The 18589-nt window shown below is 42.0% G+C and overlaps 1 protein-coding gene across 3 annotated transcripts in view; it reads left to right on the top strand.

Moving 5' to 3' along the window:
• The window catches only part of ENTREP2 (endosomal transmembrane epsin interactor 2), a 353123-nt gene that overhangs the window by 144948 nt on the left and 189586 nt on the right, over positions 1 to 18589 (top strand). For all 3 annotated transcript variants that reach the window (XM_060179288.1, XM_016185083.2, XM_060179289.1), the window contains exon 2: positions 15283 to 15339. In XM_060179288.1, coding sequence (XP_060035271.1) covers positions 15283 to 15339 — 57 coding nt within the window. The remainder of the gene's footprint in view (positions 1 to 15282; positions 15340 to 18589) is intronic.

The following is an 18589-nucleotide window of genomic DNA, read 5'->3' as shown; positions in this document are numbered from 1 at the left end:
CCTACTGGTTAGAGGGATCTTTTTTTTTTTCCCTAAGCAGAATATTTATAATAGTGAAGTTACCTACAACCTTCAACAGATAGATCAGAATCATCTGATCCTGTCAGTATCTAAGATACAGTTATTAATAGATAGCATTAAATGCCATAAATCATGGTGAGTCAAGTATGGTATAGTAGATCTGAACCATGGGATTTTCAAAGAACTTGGTTATAATAATAATTATTATTTATTGCCTTCTTAAACTCTGAAACTGCAAGGAACATTCCTCATTCTCTTTAAAATCTGTATTTCTCCCAGTCCTGGGACCTCTGGGAGTTTGCTTGTATTTCTTAATGTCTGTCCTCTTAATCCTTTACCCTGTGATACTGCCTCTGCTGGCCTCAATTAAATCAACGCAGCCAGTGCCACCAGGCCAAGTTATGCTGCCACTGCCTTTTTGTTTCAGATTGTATCCAGAGATGTTGAGCCTGAGATGTCAACCGTCTGATTGAAGTGAAACATAGTTACTTTTCCTATAGTCTTCCAAATAAAAAAAGGGTTAGAGACTGATTTGTTTAGATCTATTCTGAGTTATTTATTCACTCAACAAATCCTGTATATATATATATATATATATATATATATATATATATATATATGTATATATATATATATACACACACACACATATGTATATATATATATATATATTCCCTTTTGTTGCCCTTGTTGTTTTATTGTTGTAGTTATTGTTGTTGTTGATGATGTCATCATTGTTGGAGAGGACAGAGAGAAATGGAGAGAGAGGGGAAGACAGAGGGGGAGAGAAAGATAGACACCTGCAGACCTGCTTCACTGCTTGTGAAGAGACACCCCTGCAGGTGGGGAGCTGGGGGCTCAAACCGGGATCCTTGAGCTGGTCCTTGCGCTTTGCGCTATCTGCGCTTAACCTGTCTGTGGTGCTACTGCCTGACTCCCAACAAATCCTTTTTTTTTTTTCTTTTTCTTTTTCTTAAACCAGTGCTCTGCTCAGCTCTGGTTCATGGCAGTGCGGGGGATTCAAATCTGGGACATTGGAGCCTCAGGCATAAGAGTCTCTTTACGTAACCATCATGCTACCCCAGCCACAAATACTTTCTCTTTGTGCCCTCAACTATCACTGGCCCCCATGCTTGCACAATTCTACCACTCCTGGTAGAGTCTCTTGCTTTTTTTTTTTTTTTTTTTTCTGATAGAGGGTGAGAGACAGAGAGGAGATTCACCACAGCCCTGATCCACCAGTCTCTGATATTTCCTTGGGCAGGCGCTCACATGTGATGACTGGGGGTCACACTCGAGTTCTTGCTCATGACAAAGTGTGTGTTATTTCTGTCCCACTCAGTAGGTACCTGAGTATTTCCTTTATGCCAGGCACTTTGCGAAAGATAAAACTGTAGTGAGGCACAGACACAACAAAGCAGACAGCACCAAGCAATAAAATTTATAGTCTGCCAGATTATTCTCAAGACTAGAGAGAACAGGGAAAGAGGAAAGGGAGGCAGGGGGTGGAGGAAGGAGGGAGGGAGGAGTGAGATGGAGGGGCTGGTTTTGAATAGATTGTTCACACAGGTATTTGCAGTAAACAGCCTCGTGTAAATGACCCAGTGTCCCTCTGGCTGTATACCTACAGGCTGCATTCCCAGAAATGAAATCACTGAGTATGAGTATGTACATTTTCTATGTCAGGAGATTTATGAGACTGCTCCGAAGGAAGACTGGATAGAATGCGTCAATTTATAGCTATGCCAATGGTGTTTCAGGTGAACTGTTTTTTCCCTCTCCCCTTGCTGCACTGGGTTTTATCCACATCTACAAGACCTTGGCTGTCTGATTGATGGACATATTTGTCATATTGTTTTGTTCTCCAAAAGTTTGGTAGGTGTGACCATCTCTTTATATGTTTATTGTCCATTACCAAGGTTAACACGGGTGGGGAGGGAAACAGAGTTGGGTAAAATGAATGAAGAGGGCCTAAAGGTACAAACTCTCAGTTATAAGTCAATAAAACTGTACTGCATATGTCAAGTTGCTAAGCGAGTAGATCTAAAACTTCTCTCATCACAAGATCTTAACTAGACATAATGTGGTGAGCATTTCACAATATAGGACTATACATGTCAGATCATGTTGTACCCCTTAAACAAACACAGTATTTAAGCACAGTCAACTACATTTCAATAAGAAGTAAACATACCAGTTTGCAACCCTTAGCCAGGTTTTCAGTTGAACTCCTTTTTTTTTTTTTCTGCCACCAATGTCATCAAGGGGGCTTGATACCAGCACTGTGAATCCACTGCTCCCAGAGGCCTTGTTTTTCCATTTTTTTCTTTCAATTTTATTAATTGGATAGGTTAGAGAGAAATTGAGAGGGATGGGGAGATAGAGAGGGAGTGAAAAACCTGCAGACATACTTCACCACTCGTGAAGGTTCCCCCCTGCAGGTGGGGAGTGAGGGCTCAGCCTAGTTATTGCTCATTACCTTATGCACACAGGTTAACGTGTGTGCTTGAGCAGGTGTGCCGCCACCCAGTCCCCAAACTATACCTTTTCTTATTAATTTATATGAACTATTTATAAATTAAGATAATCTTTTGTCTGTTGTGTGCATTATACATAGTATTTCCATTTGTGGCTAGTCTTTGATTTTATGTTTTTGTCTTTTTTTTTTTTTTTTTTTTTTTGTAATGTGCTGCTGAGTACTCAGGACCAGTGCAGTTCTACTATTCCCAGTAGACTTTTTCCCTCTTTCCCAATATAAGATAGAAAACAGATGGGGAGAAGAAAGAGGCAAGGAAAGACACCACAGCCCTTCTGTTCATGGAGCTTCCCTTTGGTTCCATGTATAGGTCTGTCATGTGCTGCCAGGTGTTTGGGCCAGGGTCTTCACTCATAGTAAAATTTGTGTGCTGTTGGGTGAGCCGCCTCCTGGCATGATTTTATGTTCTTCTTTTTCTTTTTTTCTCTCTCTTTTTTTTTAGTGGTTTGTGTTCTTGCAAAATTGTATGGTCTTAGGGCTATAATTTCACACTGACTTCATGTTCTTTTAGAGCTACAAATGCTTCTTGGCCTTTGACATGATGCTGATATATATATATATATATATAATTTTATAATATATATAATTTTATATATAATTTTAATGTCAAGAGCAAAAATGAAACTAAAAAACACACCTCAAAACTTAATTATTGGTAATTATCAGATTTTATTTCTTCCTCTGGATTTTCATCTCAGCTGGGATGGATTCACCATGGGATGGAAGCTCAGAAAAAAAGAAAAAGAATTAAACAGTGTTAGAAATCTTTGTACTGAAAGTTTTGAAGAATTTTCTGGTGGTTGTTTAACATGTTCTCCAATTTCTTATTATTTGTATGTGTGCTTAGTTTTTCAGTTTGGGGATGGTCAGTTATAGTGATGTACATTTTCTTAGAAAATCATGATAGCATTCTGATTGCTATGGATGAGTGTTTGTGCCCTGCCCCCTGAAATTTACATACCCAATCTGAGCCCTCAATGATATTGCCTCTTGAAAAGGCTTGGTTCAGGAGGGATTCTAGATTAGATTCCTTGTAAGAGATTGTAGAAAAAGTTGGCCCAGAGTGGTAATAACAGCCCTGGTGATGGAGGGAAGGGAGAGGAGAGGAAGAAAGATAACAGAATTTCCAGATCTAATAAAATATGTTACTGATCCAGAAGCACAGTCATAGGAGATAACAGAAAGACATCTACACATCACACAATACTTCAGAACAATGCAGGCAAGGAGATGAGCTTACAAGTCTTTAAAGAAGAGGGACTGTGTCACCCTTCAAGAGACAGCAGTTAAGAAGACAGCCAGCTTCTGGATGGAAACCAAAAGACAGCAGAATCCTATCTTCAGATAGTTGAAAGAATAAACTGTCAACCTAGAATCCAACAAAAAGACTTTCTACACATAAGAGTAAAATAAGACATTAAAAGAGGAAAAATAGGAGTAAAAATAATAGGCTGTAGCTCAGTGGGTTGAGTGGATCCCGGTTGGAGCCCCCAGCTCCCCACCTACAAGGGAGTCGCTTCACAGGCAATGAAGCAGGTCTGCAGGTGTCTATCTTTCTCTCCCCCTCTTTGTCTTCCCCTCCTCTCTCCATTTCTCTCTATCCTGTCTAACAACGAAAACATCAATAACAACAATAATAACTACAACAACAATAAAAAAACAAGGGCAACAAAAGGGAAAATAAATAACATTTTAAATAAGATGAAAAGTGAGAAAGTTAAGAAAAAATAGTGAAGGAGCTCATTTCAGAGTAAGATTTTTCAATGTATGTAATACAATATATAGGATTATAAGAAATTACAGTGAATCCTTGAACAATGAAGCATTTAAAGGCACTGACCATCTGCATTTGACAGTCTATGTATAATTTATTTACATTAATTTTTTAGTCATCCTCTTGAGTTCACTGTGCTGGGCTGACTTTTTCAGATAAAGAGAATTAGAGATAGATAGGTAGACAGATGATAGATAGGTAGATAGATAGATAGATAGACAGATAGACAGACAGACCATAGCACCAGAGTTTCCCTTAGATGTGGTGGGGGCAAAGCTGCATGTTACCTATAATTGATCTTTTTTTAATCCACACATTTGAACAACCTTACTATTCAAACATGACTTTCTCAAGGGTCATTTGCAGTTATTGTGAAATTTTTTTAGTCAGAAGATTTTTAAATGTGTTCTGGTAACATGTGTGCTAAGTCTAGTGGTGAGTCTAGTAGCTATCCTGATTTCAGAGACGGTCTTGGCAGAAGTTCTTTACAGGGAAGGCCAAGACAAATGAGTTTGGTACCAAGCAGATATGAGCTCATTTGCATCAAAGAAACATGTCCCATAGCAGAAAGAACTTGGTGGAATTCAACTTTGATTTTCTTTTACTTCATTAAGTTATTTAAAATACGTAACAATCTTTTTTTGAGTATTTTTTCCTTCATGAGTTATCTTTGTCATCAGCTGATACTTGCTATTGTTTTATGAAGGAATGAAGCTGTAATTCTTTTCATATCATGAAAAATTGGTTGAAGAGGAATGTAATTTTCCTTGTAGACATTCTCAATTTGGTGTATTGAAGCATCTTCAAATGGGAAATGTGGAGGCAGTTGGGACCACAGGTTGGAAGTGAGTAGTTGGAATAGGGAATAGTGAGCTGGGAAGTATTCTGAGGGAGTTGATACTAAACCATAGATAGCATCTTTTATTTTAAAATAAAATTGTGCTATATATTATAAATCACAACTTTATTATTATTATTTTAATTTATTCATTTTACCAGAACACTACTCAGCTCTGGTTTATGATGATACGGGAAATTGAATCTGAGACTTGGGATCTTCAGTCATGAAAGGCTTTTTGCATAACTATTATGCTATCTCCCCCACCCTGGTATGTAGACTTAATGGGGTTTTCCAGAAGTGAGCTGAGATGGACATAGAAAGCTAAGGGCTTCAATACCCAAGCAAATCCTCCCACATGGCTCCATAGGACTCAAAGAAAATTGCCTGGAAAGAAAAACAAATGGAGGTGGAATATGGTAGAAGGTTAGCTGTTCCATGAAACTAACATAATTCATTGTCTGAAAGGCTTTGGAAGATGGGGTGGAAGGGCAAGAAGAGAATCCCCCACCCCCTGATCTTGGTTTTTCCTTGGGCTGGTTGAAGAGATTAATACCAGACAGTTGAGTAGACCAAAGTAACCAAGTTTAATGTCAGAAATATAATGAATGAGACAACATTGACAAAAAAAAAAAAAAGAAATATAAAGAATTTACATGACTAAATTCTAGAGTAAATAAGGAAGACTCAGAGTTTATATCCTGAGCTAAGGGATGGAAGAGGAGCCCAGAGCATCAAGGAAAAAGAAGGGGCCTCATATGATAAGGACGGGTGATTTCCTTGGGGTCCTAGTGTGAGACGGAAAAGGACAGTACGTATACTGGGAGAGAGAGTGTTCTGCCGACACCTACTACGAGGAGTTGAGAAATTGTTGATGCCCGTGGGTCAACAACTGTACAGTAAACCGTTAACACCCTTCTCAAATGACTGAAAAAAATACAGGTGACTCATAGCAAACCCATCTGTTGTAGATGTGTTCCCTTCCTGAAGGTAGGATTCTCTTATTTAAAAAGCTGTTTCTGGGGATGACCCTAAATCTGGGTTATTTTCAGTCTCCTAGTAATGGTATCTCTTGAAGCTTTCAGAGTCCCAGTTGACATTAACTCCACATGGCAGGCTTTCTCTGGACGTCTTGGAGGAACAAAAAAGGGGGTATTTGAACATTTTTGGGGGGAGGCCAGTCTTCCAGGGTCAGTAGATTTCTTTTATTCTCAACATATCCTTTCCCCCAGCTTAGCAGCAATGGTTCTTTCTCCAGATACATTGTGAACATGGTTTTCTTAGTAGTACACTGGCACCATTGTAGCTGTTGAACATAACTGCCATGTTATGTTTTGTGAAGCCATTTCATTGTCTTTCAAATTGGCCTGCTAGCTTCACTACCCAACATGTACATGTTACCATTTGCTTGTCAATCAGATTTGAAGATGTGAAGAAAATTCTTGATCCTAGACAGTGAAAGAACTTTTCACTTTTAGAAGACAATATTTAAAGACTTTGTGTCTCCCGTGTCTAGGCACTGAGACTTCATTACTTGCTGGTAACCTATCACCCGCTTTCATCACTCAACACTAGGATGTTCATTCTCATTTCTAATGTCGTCTCCTTCCTCTGTGTAGGCTGAGTGGGGACATGGAAAAAAGAGGTAGTTGGTGGCCTTCTAAACAACTCTTTGGTGCTTGAAAAGTTAAGCCTTCTCTCTGAGTAATCTCATGCCTTTCACATCGTTTTTGGCTTTCCTTTCACAGCTACTTAATTATATGTTACCCTTCTCTGACCCTCTTGAATTTCTTCATATTCTTTGCAAACTATGCACTTTGAATAACAATACTGGCAAATTAAATGGGACAAAGGTTTTGAGATGTGGCAATTTCACGGCTAACTAGATTCGTGACCCTGTTCCTCACGGGGTGGTGCAAAATAAGCCCACAGAATGACTGAGATGCCAAAACTGAGCTGCAGAATCCATGCTGCTAGCTGGAACTGAGCAGAAATAGTTCAAACTAAGACCAGAAGTCTCAGGGCAGTACCAAGAGTTTGAACATGATGTCTCTGGATCAACTAACTAGGATCAAGGCGTTGCCAAGTTATGTCATGCTGAGATGATGTCATTGGGGAAAGATGACAGGAATGACAGCGTTTCATATTCATGCTCAAGGAGAGGGCATCTTGGAATCTGCACTGGGTTTGAATGTTTTTTTCTTTTTCCTCTGTGCAGAGGAATTTAAATCACTCCCTATTACAATTGTCAGTTAATTTATTTTTGTGGAGCTAGGTCTCATTCATGCATTCTCCCTGCTTCTGCATCACTTTTTCCTTCAGATACAGAGACAGAGAGAGAGGGAGAGATACCACTGAAAGATGCTTCTCTGGCTACCTAAGCACTTTGCATGTGGTGCTAGGACTGCAACCCAGGCTGTGTGCATGGCAAGTCACACACCCTCCCTGACAAACTCTCTGCATGGTCCTAATAGCAGTTTGAAAGGGACATTGTTTGCAGTAGCAAATAATTCACGTTTGCTGGAATCATTCACATTTGAGGGAGTCAGGGAATGACAGGTTTATAGTAAAGATAGGAAAGAGAGTTCTTACTGTAGACCCAGATCAGTGATACTAACTCACTTTATGTTTACAAATGTTTGATCTTTGGAGGTTTGAAAGTTGACAGTAAGATCTCCGTTCCAAGCAACTTGGTCATTGTAGTTTTTTTTTAATATTTATTTTATTTCTTTATTCCCTTTTGTTGTCCTTGTTGTTTTATTGTTGTAGTTATTATTGTTGTTGTCATTGTTGGATAGGACAGAGAGAAATGGAGAGAGGAGGGGAAGACAGAGAGGAGGAGAGAAAGATAGACACCTGAAGATCTGCTTCACCGCCTGTGAAGTGACTCCCCTGCAGGTGGGGAGCCGGGGTTCGAACTGGGATCCTTATGCCAGTCCTTGTGCTTTGCGCCACCTGCGCTTAACCCGTTGCGCTACAGCCCGACTCCCGGTCATTGTAGTTTTGCTAGGTTTAGAGTCTCCAGCTTAGAGAAATCAAAGGATTCTTCCTGAGTTTATTAAAGCTTGAGAAATCTTGTGGTAGTTTAGGGATTTAGAGGGACTCAGGCACTGTTGAATTCATAGGCCCTTAATGAGTGAGGAAGACTGGGTCACGTCTTGAAGCATGGGTGAAATACCAGATGGTAGAAATGGAGAATAGAGAGAGTCGGGCGTAGCACAGCGGGTTAAGCAGAAGGTTGCACGAAGTGCAAGGACCGGCATAAGGATCCTGGTTTGAGCCTGTGGCTCCCGACCTGCAGGGGGGTCGCTTCACAGGCAGTGAAGCAGATCTGCAGGTATGTGTCTTTCTCTCCCCCTCTCTGTCTTCCCCTCCTCTCTCCATTTCTATCCTATCCAACAACAATAATAAGTACAACAATAAAACAACAAGGGCAACAAAGGGGAATAAAAAAAAAGAAACTGAGAGTAGAAGACATATTCAGTATGCCACTCCCCTTCCTCTGTCCAGACTTAGCCTGAATGAGGCTGGTGCTGGTGTGTGGGGAAAACAGAGAACACATTTGAGATGTCACAACATGGGGAGATGACAGTGTTAGGGAATCCCAGAACTTGGCCATTGTACTTACTGTCTGAAGGAAGAGAAAGGGGGAGGGAACTGATGCAAATACCGAGGCAGCCTAGTGTTACACGAAAGGTTTGCAGAACTATAGAGAGGTGGAGATCATACAAAAAATAATCCAGCTGACTGATCCAGTGAACTGTAAAATGAACTCTGAGAATGATGAGATGATTGCAGAAATTGTGAATCCACCAAAAGAAGGCTTGGAGGGGAAGAAGTAAATTCAAGGTTGGAAATCTCACACTTGAGATATTGGTGAGCAGTCCACCAGCTTTTCTTTATGAGAAATCACCATCTAATCTGATTGTAAGATGATTGAGAGGAAATGATGAGCCTAATCTGTTGAGCAAAAAAAAAAACCAGGACCCAGATGGTGGGGAGAGGGATGTTGATGAATCAAATGCTGGGTGTACACAGGAAGAACCTACAAGAGACTCACGATACTCTGGCTCTGAGGGATTCTTATTACTCTGTTGAATGTTTTCTACAGAAAAATAATGAACAGAAGGAAGGAATGTGAAAAGGTATGTTCAAGACAAACTCCATCTTGTGACTGAAATACTATATTGGTGAAGTTTTTTTTTAAATTAAAAGATGTATTTATTAATTTGTTTATGAGAGAGGGGGAGCGAGAACCAGAGCAACAACCTGGCATATGCAGTGCTGAGAACTGAATTTACAGCTTTGAATATGTCTACTACTCTACTACTGTGTCACCTCCTCCAACCTGAATTTTTAACTTTTAGAAATTGTTCACTGACTGCAAGTACTGGTTTCCAGCTAGACACAATCTTCTCTAAGAACGTTGTAATGATAATATTTTTCTTCCTTCACTAGTACCAGAGATAGCCAGGTAAAAAGCCAGTGATTGAATGCTAAGCTAAGGTGTCTACTCTATACCCAACCCTAATTCTTGGCATTTATTTTTTTTTAATTTCTTTATTGGGGAATTAATGTTTTACATTCGACAGTAAATACAATAGTTTGTACATGCATCACATTTCCCAGTTTTCCCTATAACAATCCAACCCCCACTAGGCCCTCTGTCATCCTTTTTGGACCTGTTTCCTTCTTTCCCCCCACCCACCCCACAGTCTTTTACTTTGGTGCAACATGCCAATTCCAGTTCCAGTTCTACTTGTGTTTTCTCTTCTGATCTTGTTTTTCAACTTCTGAATTCTTAGCATTTCTTTGCATTCCTCTCTGCCTTTTTACCTTTTCTATTTTCTAAATATCCCTCAAACAAAAATACTGTCATGGTGAAATTTAAATAAATACTTAGAAGCCAAGGACAGGAAAAGTCTAGAGGTATTGTGGAGGGGTTAGTAAGACTTTAGAGAAACATGGAAGAGCCTGACAGAGATGAAGTTAAGGATTTCCCTAAGGTTTGAAACTGGAGCACAAAGAAAAGGGAGGCATGATAAAGGCCATTGGAGAGATGTTGTAAATTACTCAGTATTGACTGTGTTTGGAAGATGTGTGTGCACTGAGGTGAGAATACATATTTGAGATGCTTAGGACCAGGACCCTGCTGATCTCTCTCTCTGGTTCATAACTTCAGTTTTTGTGAATAAGGTTTAAAAGGTTCCCTCTAAATGTTTCTAGAAATCTACCAGAAGGCAGCATTGTGCTGCTGAAGGGTGTGGTCCTCTCTGTTATGTGTTTGAAGCTGAACTGAGGTCTGTGACTGAGGGGTCTTTTGGAGCCTGTTCACAGTGTTCTCCCCTTTTGTGGATGTGGTTTATTCTTCTGGAGCCCCTGGAAAAATCCTTCCAAGCCCATTCAGCTGGTCTCTACCCACAATGGTCTTCACCTCCCAGTGAAAATGCAGTGTGATTTATCTTAACAGGAGAGAGCGGGATGCATTGGATCGACCTTCCCGTGGTGCATCCCGTGAGTACCCATTCATTGGGGAAACTGACGATCCTTCCTAGCCAACTGAATCCACATGGATCCCAGTCACTTTCAAAGCCAGCAACAAGCAGCTCCTGACAGCTTTCAAGCTGTTGGTCCTGCTCTTCGAGTCCTCCAACTTAATGTTGAGGGGCTGTCCTTCGCCAAACGTGTTATCTTTGCCCACCCTGTTCAGCGCTTGACGTCTCGTCATCCAATCTGGTCTCCTGCGCCTGCACTGAACTTCTCTGTTCCAGACTCTTGGAAACAGAGTTGGCAGTCAGCTGAGGTGGGGAACGGTCACCTCGTCACAGACCCCTGCAAGCGTCAACCCGGCTTTGACCTAGCACGTTATGATTGGGCCCTCCTCAATCGCTATCAAACAGGCCATGGCCGGTGCGCCGCTATGTTCCATCGCTGGGGAGCCAGAGACGACCCGAACTGCCCCTGCGGCTACAGACAGACTATGACCCACATAGTCAACGACTGCTACCTCTCCAGATTCAAAGGAGGTCTCGAAACTTTACATCAGGCTCAACCTGACGCTGTTGACTGGCTGCAGAAGAAGGGAAAACGCTAGAAGAAGAAGAAGAAGACAGGAGAGAGCTTGTATGGCAACTCCAGGGCCTTGCTCATAATGGACTTCCCCACTACTTCCATACATCTGGCTGGATATTGGGCTGGGGGCAAAGTTCTAGAGAACAGAGTTCTAGACTTAAGTGGCCAGAACATGGGGGTGTCCTTATGGAAGGTAGAGGTGAGAAGAGGGTGACCTGGTTGGGGACAGAGAGAGCAGAGATGCTTTTTGGGACACCTTGAGATGGTGACACCAGGAGCACCACCCAGTGATGTTGGAGATCCTGTGATTCATATTTCCTGTTACTTAATAGCTGTGTGACCAATTTCTGTAATTACTAACAGCTGTGTATTAGGATCAGACATGCTAGAAATTATTTGCTTTCTTTGTAGTTCTGTCTGCAGCTCTCAGGGATTTTTGTCTCACACCAGGGTAGACACAGGTATTGAGTCAAAAGGCCACCCAGGTGGGGCTGGGCAGTATTGCAGTCAGTTAAGTGCACATGGCATGAAGTGCAAGGACCGGCGTAAGGATCCCTGTTTGAGCCCCCAGCTCCCCACCTACAGGGATTCGCTTCACAAGCAGTGAAGCAGGTCTGCAGGTGTCTGTCTTTCTCTCCCCTGCCTCTGTCTTCCCCTCCTCTCTTGACTTCTCTCTGTTCTATCCAACAACAACAACAACAATGACAACAATAATAAAAACAATAATAAAAACTATAGTGATAAACAAGGCCAACAAAAGGAGAAAATTAGCCTCCAGGAGCAGTGGATTCATAGTGCAGGCACCAAGCCCCAGCGATAACCCTGGAAGCAAAAAAAGAAAAAGAAAAAAAAAAAGGCCACCCAGGATACCCATGAACTGTGCTTACATCCTTGGGTTAAAATCAGGAGTTACTGAGTAAACATGGAATCTGATATCATCACTAGAATTAAAGATATCAAGCCTGATATAGAGTGGTTTACATACTAGGAGAGAGATTATTAAATTATATGTGCCCTTAAGATGTTTATGTGTGTACTTGTTATAGCTATATACATACTTACACAGTGAGTAGAGGAAGGGAGTGGCCCACCTCAAGACAAAATCTCATTGTCAGATGGCACTGTTTTCCCACCACTTCAAACTTCTGGACTTCTTTTCTCACCATCAATGTTGTGACGAAGTAACCCTTTCAGTACAGAGTTTGTTATGGAAATCCAGGATTCTGGCACAGTGGGTAGTGTGAGCCAGTGGGCAGGGAGAATTTGGACAGAGCATGAACTGCAGGAGGTGTTAGCGGACAGTAAGGAGGGTGGTTCACTGGAGAGACACAAAGCACAAGAATGTTTATTTGACCAGGCAACTGGGAGGGGCCAGGGAGAAGAGAATGAAGGCCAGAAAAAGGCCCTGGAGGGGCCACGCATAGGTACCTGGGGCCAGTGGGGAGAAAGAGGCTGGCTGGGCAGAGCAGTGGGCATGTGGAGGTTGGGAAACTAGCAGGGGTCATGGGACAATTCCGGGAGCTGTGAGGAGATATACTCAGAGATGGAAGCAGCCCTTGAAGGGGCTGGGGGACTCAGTATGGGGAGTATGGAGAGAGCCTTGAGGTCTTGGCATCTAGGTCCCATGCAGAGTAGACAGAGGGGGTGATGGTCAGTGACTTGGGGGTGAGTATATCTCTTCCTTTTCCCCAAACAGTGCTTCTAATCCTCTTTGTGATTTTTTTTTTTCAAGAGTTTTCTGCAGGTAGCAATCGTCTCAGAGGGCAATTTAGCTGTGTTAGGAACTCAGCACATATGAAAAGAGAGCTGGCCATGTATCTCTCTGTATAGTTAATCTTGCTACTGACTGTTCCCCTGAACCCCATTTTTTCCTATTGAATAGTTCTTATTATTGCCGCTTCCTGGTCTAAGATGTTTTCCTTCAAACATAGACCCTCTGCACTTGGTTTTTATTTTTAATTATATTTATTTTTTATTTACTGCATATAGATAGCCAGAAATCAAGAGGGAAGGGGATGATAGAGAAGGAGAGACAGAGAGACACCTGCAACACTGCTTTACCTCTTGCAAAGCATTCCCCCTGCAGGTGGGGACTGGGGGCTCGGACCTGGGTCCTTGTGCACTGTAACATGTGCGCTCAACCAGGTGCTCCACCACCTGGCCCCAGTTTTTATTTTTTATTAAAATGTTCATTTATTCATTTATTAATGAAAGAGGAGAGATAACCAGAACATCATTGACATATGTGATGCCAGGGATTGAACTCAGGACCTTATGCTTGAAGGTCCAGTGCTTTACCCACTGTGCCACCTCCCTGCTGCTAGACACCCTGTATTTGTAATACCTCTGTATTTGTATTTGCTGTTTCAATCCTGATTTACATCACTGTGTGTTTCAGGAGTACAGGGCCCACATACCTGTTACTATACCACACCAACACCCAAAACTCTGGTACGCTTCTCCACAGTGCATTACCCCATTCCACCTGGGCCTGCTTCCCTCTGGGCCTCTCAGTTCAGAAGTCAGAATTCAAGGGATCTGGGGTTTTGATTATTCTCTTTGTCCCTTTAGATTTCCACATATGGGGGGGAAGGGAGTCAAGATGGCAGGCTGAAGGCAGCAACCAGACAGATTCTAAAAAAACAAACAAACAGACAAACAAAAACTGATTCCAATCCTGGGAATTCTAAGCAACAGCAGGATTTCCAGGTCTGTAGGAGATAAACTAGAGTTTATCTAGTGGAATATCACAGCTTATCTATAAACCAGCAAAAAGGAACTGAGATGGACAAAGGAAAAGCAAACCCCACCAAGTTGCAGATGCTACCATGATGCCAACCTGCCTTCCCTGGGCAGACGACCTCACCAATATGTCCTGGAACCTCACTTCTCCAGAGGCCCTGCCCCACTAGAGAAAGAGAGAGACAGGCTGGGAATATGAATTGACCCGTCAACACCAATGTCTAGCAGAGAAACAATTATAGAAGTCAGTGGAACTCTGGTGGTGGGAATTGTACCCTTCTTATCCCACAGTCGTGTCAATCATTATTAAATCAATTTTAAAAAAAGATTTCCATGTGTGAATGAAACTGAGTTTTTTTTTAGAAAGAGGGAGACAGATGATTGGTTTAAAAAATCTATGGGGCACATACTCAATGGAATATTGCTCAGCAATAAAAAAAAGATGATTTTGTGTCTTTTGGGATAAAGTGGATGGAATTGGAGATTATGCAAGTAGCGAGGTAAAGGACCACTACAGAATGGTTTCATTCATATGCAGAATATAGACAATTGAACATACAAATGTGAAAAAAAAATGTCAACCTCTAAGACTATGGGGAGAACTATAGTGGTTATTTATGTGTGTGGGGATGGGGACACAGGCCTTTGGTTACAGCAATAGTGAGGGGAAAAAAACTCGAAGAGCTATGCTTTCTTTATGACTACAAAATTGTTTATATTACATTTGGAAAGAGAGAGAGAGAGAGAGAGACTATAGTATGGTTCCATTACCCATAGAGCACACCCCTCCCCAGTGCTTTCCAAGGCACTGCTATGTGGCAAGGAGTAGTGAAGCCAGAGCTTCCTGCCCGGTGAGGCAGGTGCTTTACTCACTGAATTACTTCCTGATTCTTTAACCCTGTGAATTAAAAATGTATATTTATTATATTTTAATGTGAGAGAGATACAGAGACAGACCAAAGCACTGTTCAGCTCTGGCTTATGGTGGTGCTGGGAATTAACCTGGGACTTCAGAATCTCAGGCATGAAAGTGTTTTGCAGAACCATTATACTGTCTTCTCAGCCCCATCTTGTGATTTTTTTTTTTTAACTCATGCCATCAAATTACTCACAGCAGTAGAGTGGAGTGGGTGCCTAGAGGGCACCCTTTCAAGAAGCACATTCACCCTGGGGACTATTCTTGTACCCGCAAAGTATCAGGATCACTGGTGACCTTGAATTTAGTGATGAACAATCCACTTCATTGAACACATCCACATTATTTGGATTATTAATGGTTCTTCCTTGTTTCCCTTCTAGGTGCTGCTGTCAGGACTCATTGGTGTCGTCTCCTGGAAGAGACCTTTCTCCCTTGTGGTAAGTCCCCATGCTGGCTCTCCATGGCAGCCTCAGGGGTCACGATGGGCTCTGCCTGTCCAGGCTTGTGTGCTGTTAAATACAATTTTGTATTCTTTACAGAAAGTCGGCGACACACCTTTATAGAAATGCTAACACCCCTTGCTGGCAGGCCAGAGCAGGTGGGCTGTCTGTCTGCTTGTCCCTATTCCGGGAGTCCCTGGCATGTTTGCTAAGTGCTCTGGTGCCGTCTACTCTTCCTCTTTGTCCTCTTTGGTGCTTTCCCACATGGACAGGAGATTTGAGGAAGCCAATGAGGAAAGCATTTCCTCTAGACTCAAACCTGTTTGTACATAGCCCCGTGCTTACGTGAGAACACACAAATGGCGTCTCTCCTTAGTGTTCAGTCACTGCCAGCTTTGTGTCTGTGTTGAAGCATTGAGAGGTGGGTAGAGGGAGATGTTTACTCAGATAGAATGAATGCAGGGGTGCCCTTTGAACAGAAGATGAAGGGAGGATGGCTTTACTTTTTTCCATCTGGAGAGCACATTTGTGTCTATTGATTTGTATGCGTGTTCTTCTCGGTGTGAGCATTAATATATTTATGTGTCTGTGTCAGGACCAGAGGAAGAGGTCTTCCTGGGTTTGATGGGTAATGAGAAAAGATGTGTGGCTTTTTCCTTCTTTTGTAGTAATCAATTATTTACAATATCTTCTTTGAGTGATTAGCTTGGGAGATAATGACATGTACTAAATATTAATGGAAATGGGAAAAACCCACACATCTGTCTGTTGTAAATACCTTCCCCCTCCTGGGGGTAACTGATCATAAAAGGCAATGGCAGCTTCTTCTTCTACTAGCTGTTGAGAAGTATGATTCAAGATAAAACTGAGTTTTCAGTGGTGCATTTAATGTAGTATAAACACATGCTTGTTTTCAGCTGTGTACATTGCAAATGCATGTAATGCAGTGTTATGACAATAAATAAGAAACAAAATTGGGTGATAATTCACCAGGAAAAGGACATCTCTTGCTATGTGTGAAGTGCTGAGTTTGAGCCCCAGCATCACATGGGAGCACCATGGACATCACCAGATGAGCTCCATGGAAAGTGGAACTGTGCTGTGGTGTCTCTCCTCTGTCTCACTCTCAAAATTTAAATAATAGGGGTCTGGGTGGTGGCACATCTGTTTGGGTGCACACATTACCATGCACAAAAACCTTGGGTTCAAGCCTCTAGTCCCCCCCTGCAGGAGGGAAGCTTCACAAGCATTGAAGCATTGCTATAGGTGTCTCTCTCTCCCTCTGCATCAACCCCTTTTCTCTCACTTTCTATTTCTATCCTAGAAAAGAAATGAAGGAAGGAAGGATGAAAGAAAGAAAAAAAAAGAAAAAGACAAACTGGACTAAGGAGGCTGTCCAGTGATACCATGTACTATTGGATTATTTTAAAGTAAAGTCCAGCTCACATATTAAACTCACTTTTTTGTGCAGAAGAAATGGCAGCAGACACACCATCCCAGGGGCCCAAATCCCTAGGCTGTGCTGTGCTATGGCTTTGGGGTGCCCTCAGCGACACAGCTTCAACATGCTCCACTTCTTGCCCCCCGTCTCCAGGGTGCCTGCTGATCCCGCTCTCTGAGCCCAACCAGCCAATAAAGGAAACACTGCTGTTGGACACCTGGGTTGCTTCCAGGTTTGGGCTATTACAGATAGTGCTGCTGTGAACAACACAGATCTTTTGGGATGGGTGTGTTTGATTCCTTAAGATGCATTTCCAGGAGAGTAATTGCAAGGTCATAGGGTATATCTGCTTCTATCCTTGTGAGAGTTCTCCAGACTGTTCTCCACAGGGGTTGGAGCAATTTACATTCCAGCTAGCAGTGCAGAAGGGTCCTTCCCCCCCCCCACAACCTTTCCAGCATTTGTTATTACTACTCTTTTTGCTGTATAAAACACAAAAGTAAAACTTGGACTGGGTTTGATATATTGCACCAAAGTAAAAGACTCTGGGTGGGATTGGGGGTGGGCTTTCAGTTCCTGGTGCATCATGGTAGAAGAGGACCTAGACTGAGGGTGAGAGTGTTTTCAGAAAACTGAGAAATTTTGTAAATGTATCAATAACTATACTTACTGTAAACCGTTAACACTACTTTAGGGTGAGTTTTTATGACAGGAGAATTCCTTCCCACCTGCCCCCACACTGACTCCAAGATGGCTATGCACACATGTACCTTTCAGCAGGGAAGGAGGCAGGACTCCTGTGGACCATGTAGTGCAGGTGTGTCCCCAGGAACAGAGTGATAAGGGGCCACCAGGACCTCCCTTTAGGAGCACTGGTTGCAATCACTATAACAAATTTTTCTTTTCCTTCAGAATCCAGAAACGCATCTGGAAAAATCACCCCATCCCTGGACAGGCACTCTCTGGGGAAGTCTAGGGCCTTGGGAGGGTACCTGCTTGTCACCAAGAGAAAGGCAGAAATAGAAACACAGAGACAGATAGATGTCATACATGTGAGGCCCTGAATTAATTCCCTGCACCACTTAAAGCAAACAAACAATAACAGCAAAAAGGTGTATTGATAGTTTCACATTACTGAGGTTGGAGTTTTTTTTTCTATATGCTAATGTCTCCTGTGATTGAGATAATTGTCTTCTTTACATTAAACTATACGAGATCCCACATTATGCTCGATGCCAATTAGGAACCAGATTATCTATTAGCTCTGATGAGATGATGTTTTTAAAGACTTACTGAAGCATCTAGTGGTCACTTACACAGCAATAATGTATCTCACATATAATCACAGGCAGTGTGCATTTTTCAGTATGAGAACTTGACTAAAGTAGAACTAAGCTGACCACTAGAGTGTTTTCATAAATAACAAAACTTCTCCCAGTTGTTTTGTTCAGTTTCTTTTCTTAATGTGGCACTGGGAAATGAACTGAAGGCCTAATACATGGATGGCATCACTGTTCCAATGTTTAAATTCCGTACAGTTAGAAAGTGAGACAGAAAGATGGAGAGAGGAGAGACAGCAAAGCATCACGCCACTGTCCATGGAGTTCCCTTGGTGCTGTGCATGGTGCTGCCATGTTGTGCTGGGGATCAAGCTTAGGGCTTCAGGTTCATGCAGTAAGGAATGCACTCTACCAGTTTATCTCTCTCCTAGCTCCCTGGTATGACTCTTTAAAGCATAGTAAATATATCCCCAAAGGCATGAATCTGTAGGAATATGAGATCCAGAGATGCATTTACTGTAGTACT

This window comes from Erinaceus europaeus, chromosome 20, assembly GCF_950295315.1.
Source record: "Erinaceus europaeus chromosome 20, mEriEur2.1, whole genome shotgun sequence".
Classification (NCBI taxonomy): Eukaryota; Metazoa; Chordata; class Mammalia; order Eulipotyphla; family Erinaceidae; genus Erinaceus; species Erinaceus europaeus.
Note: the sequence above shows the minus strand (reverse complement) of the source record. Positions and strands in the feature narration are given on the sequence as shown.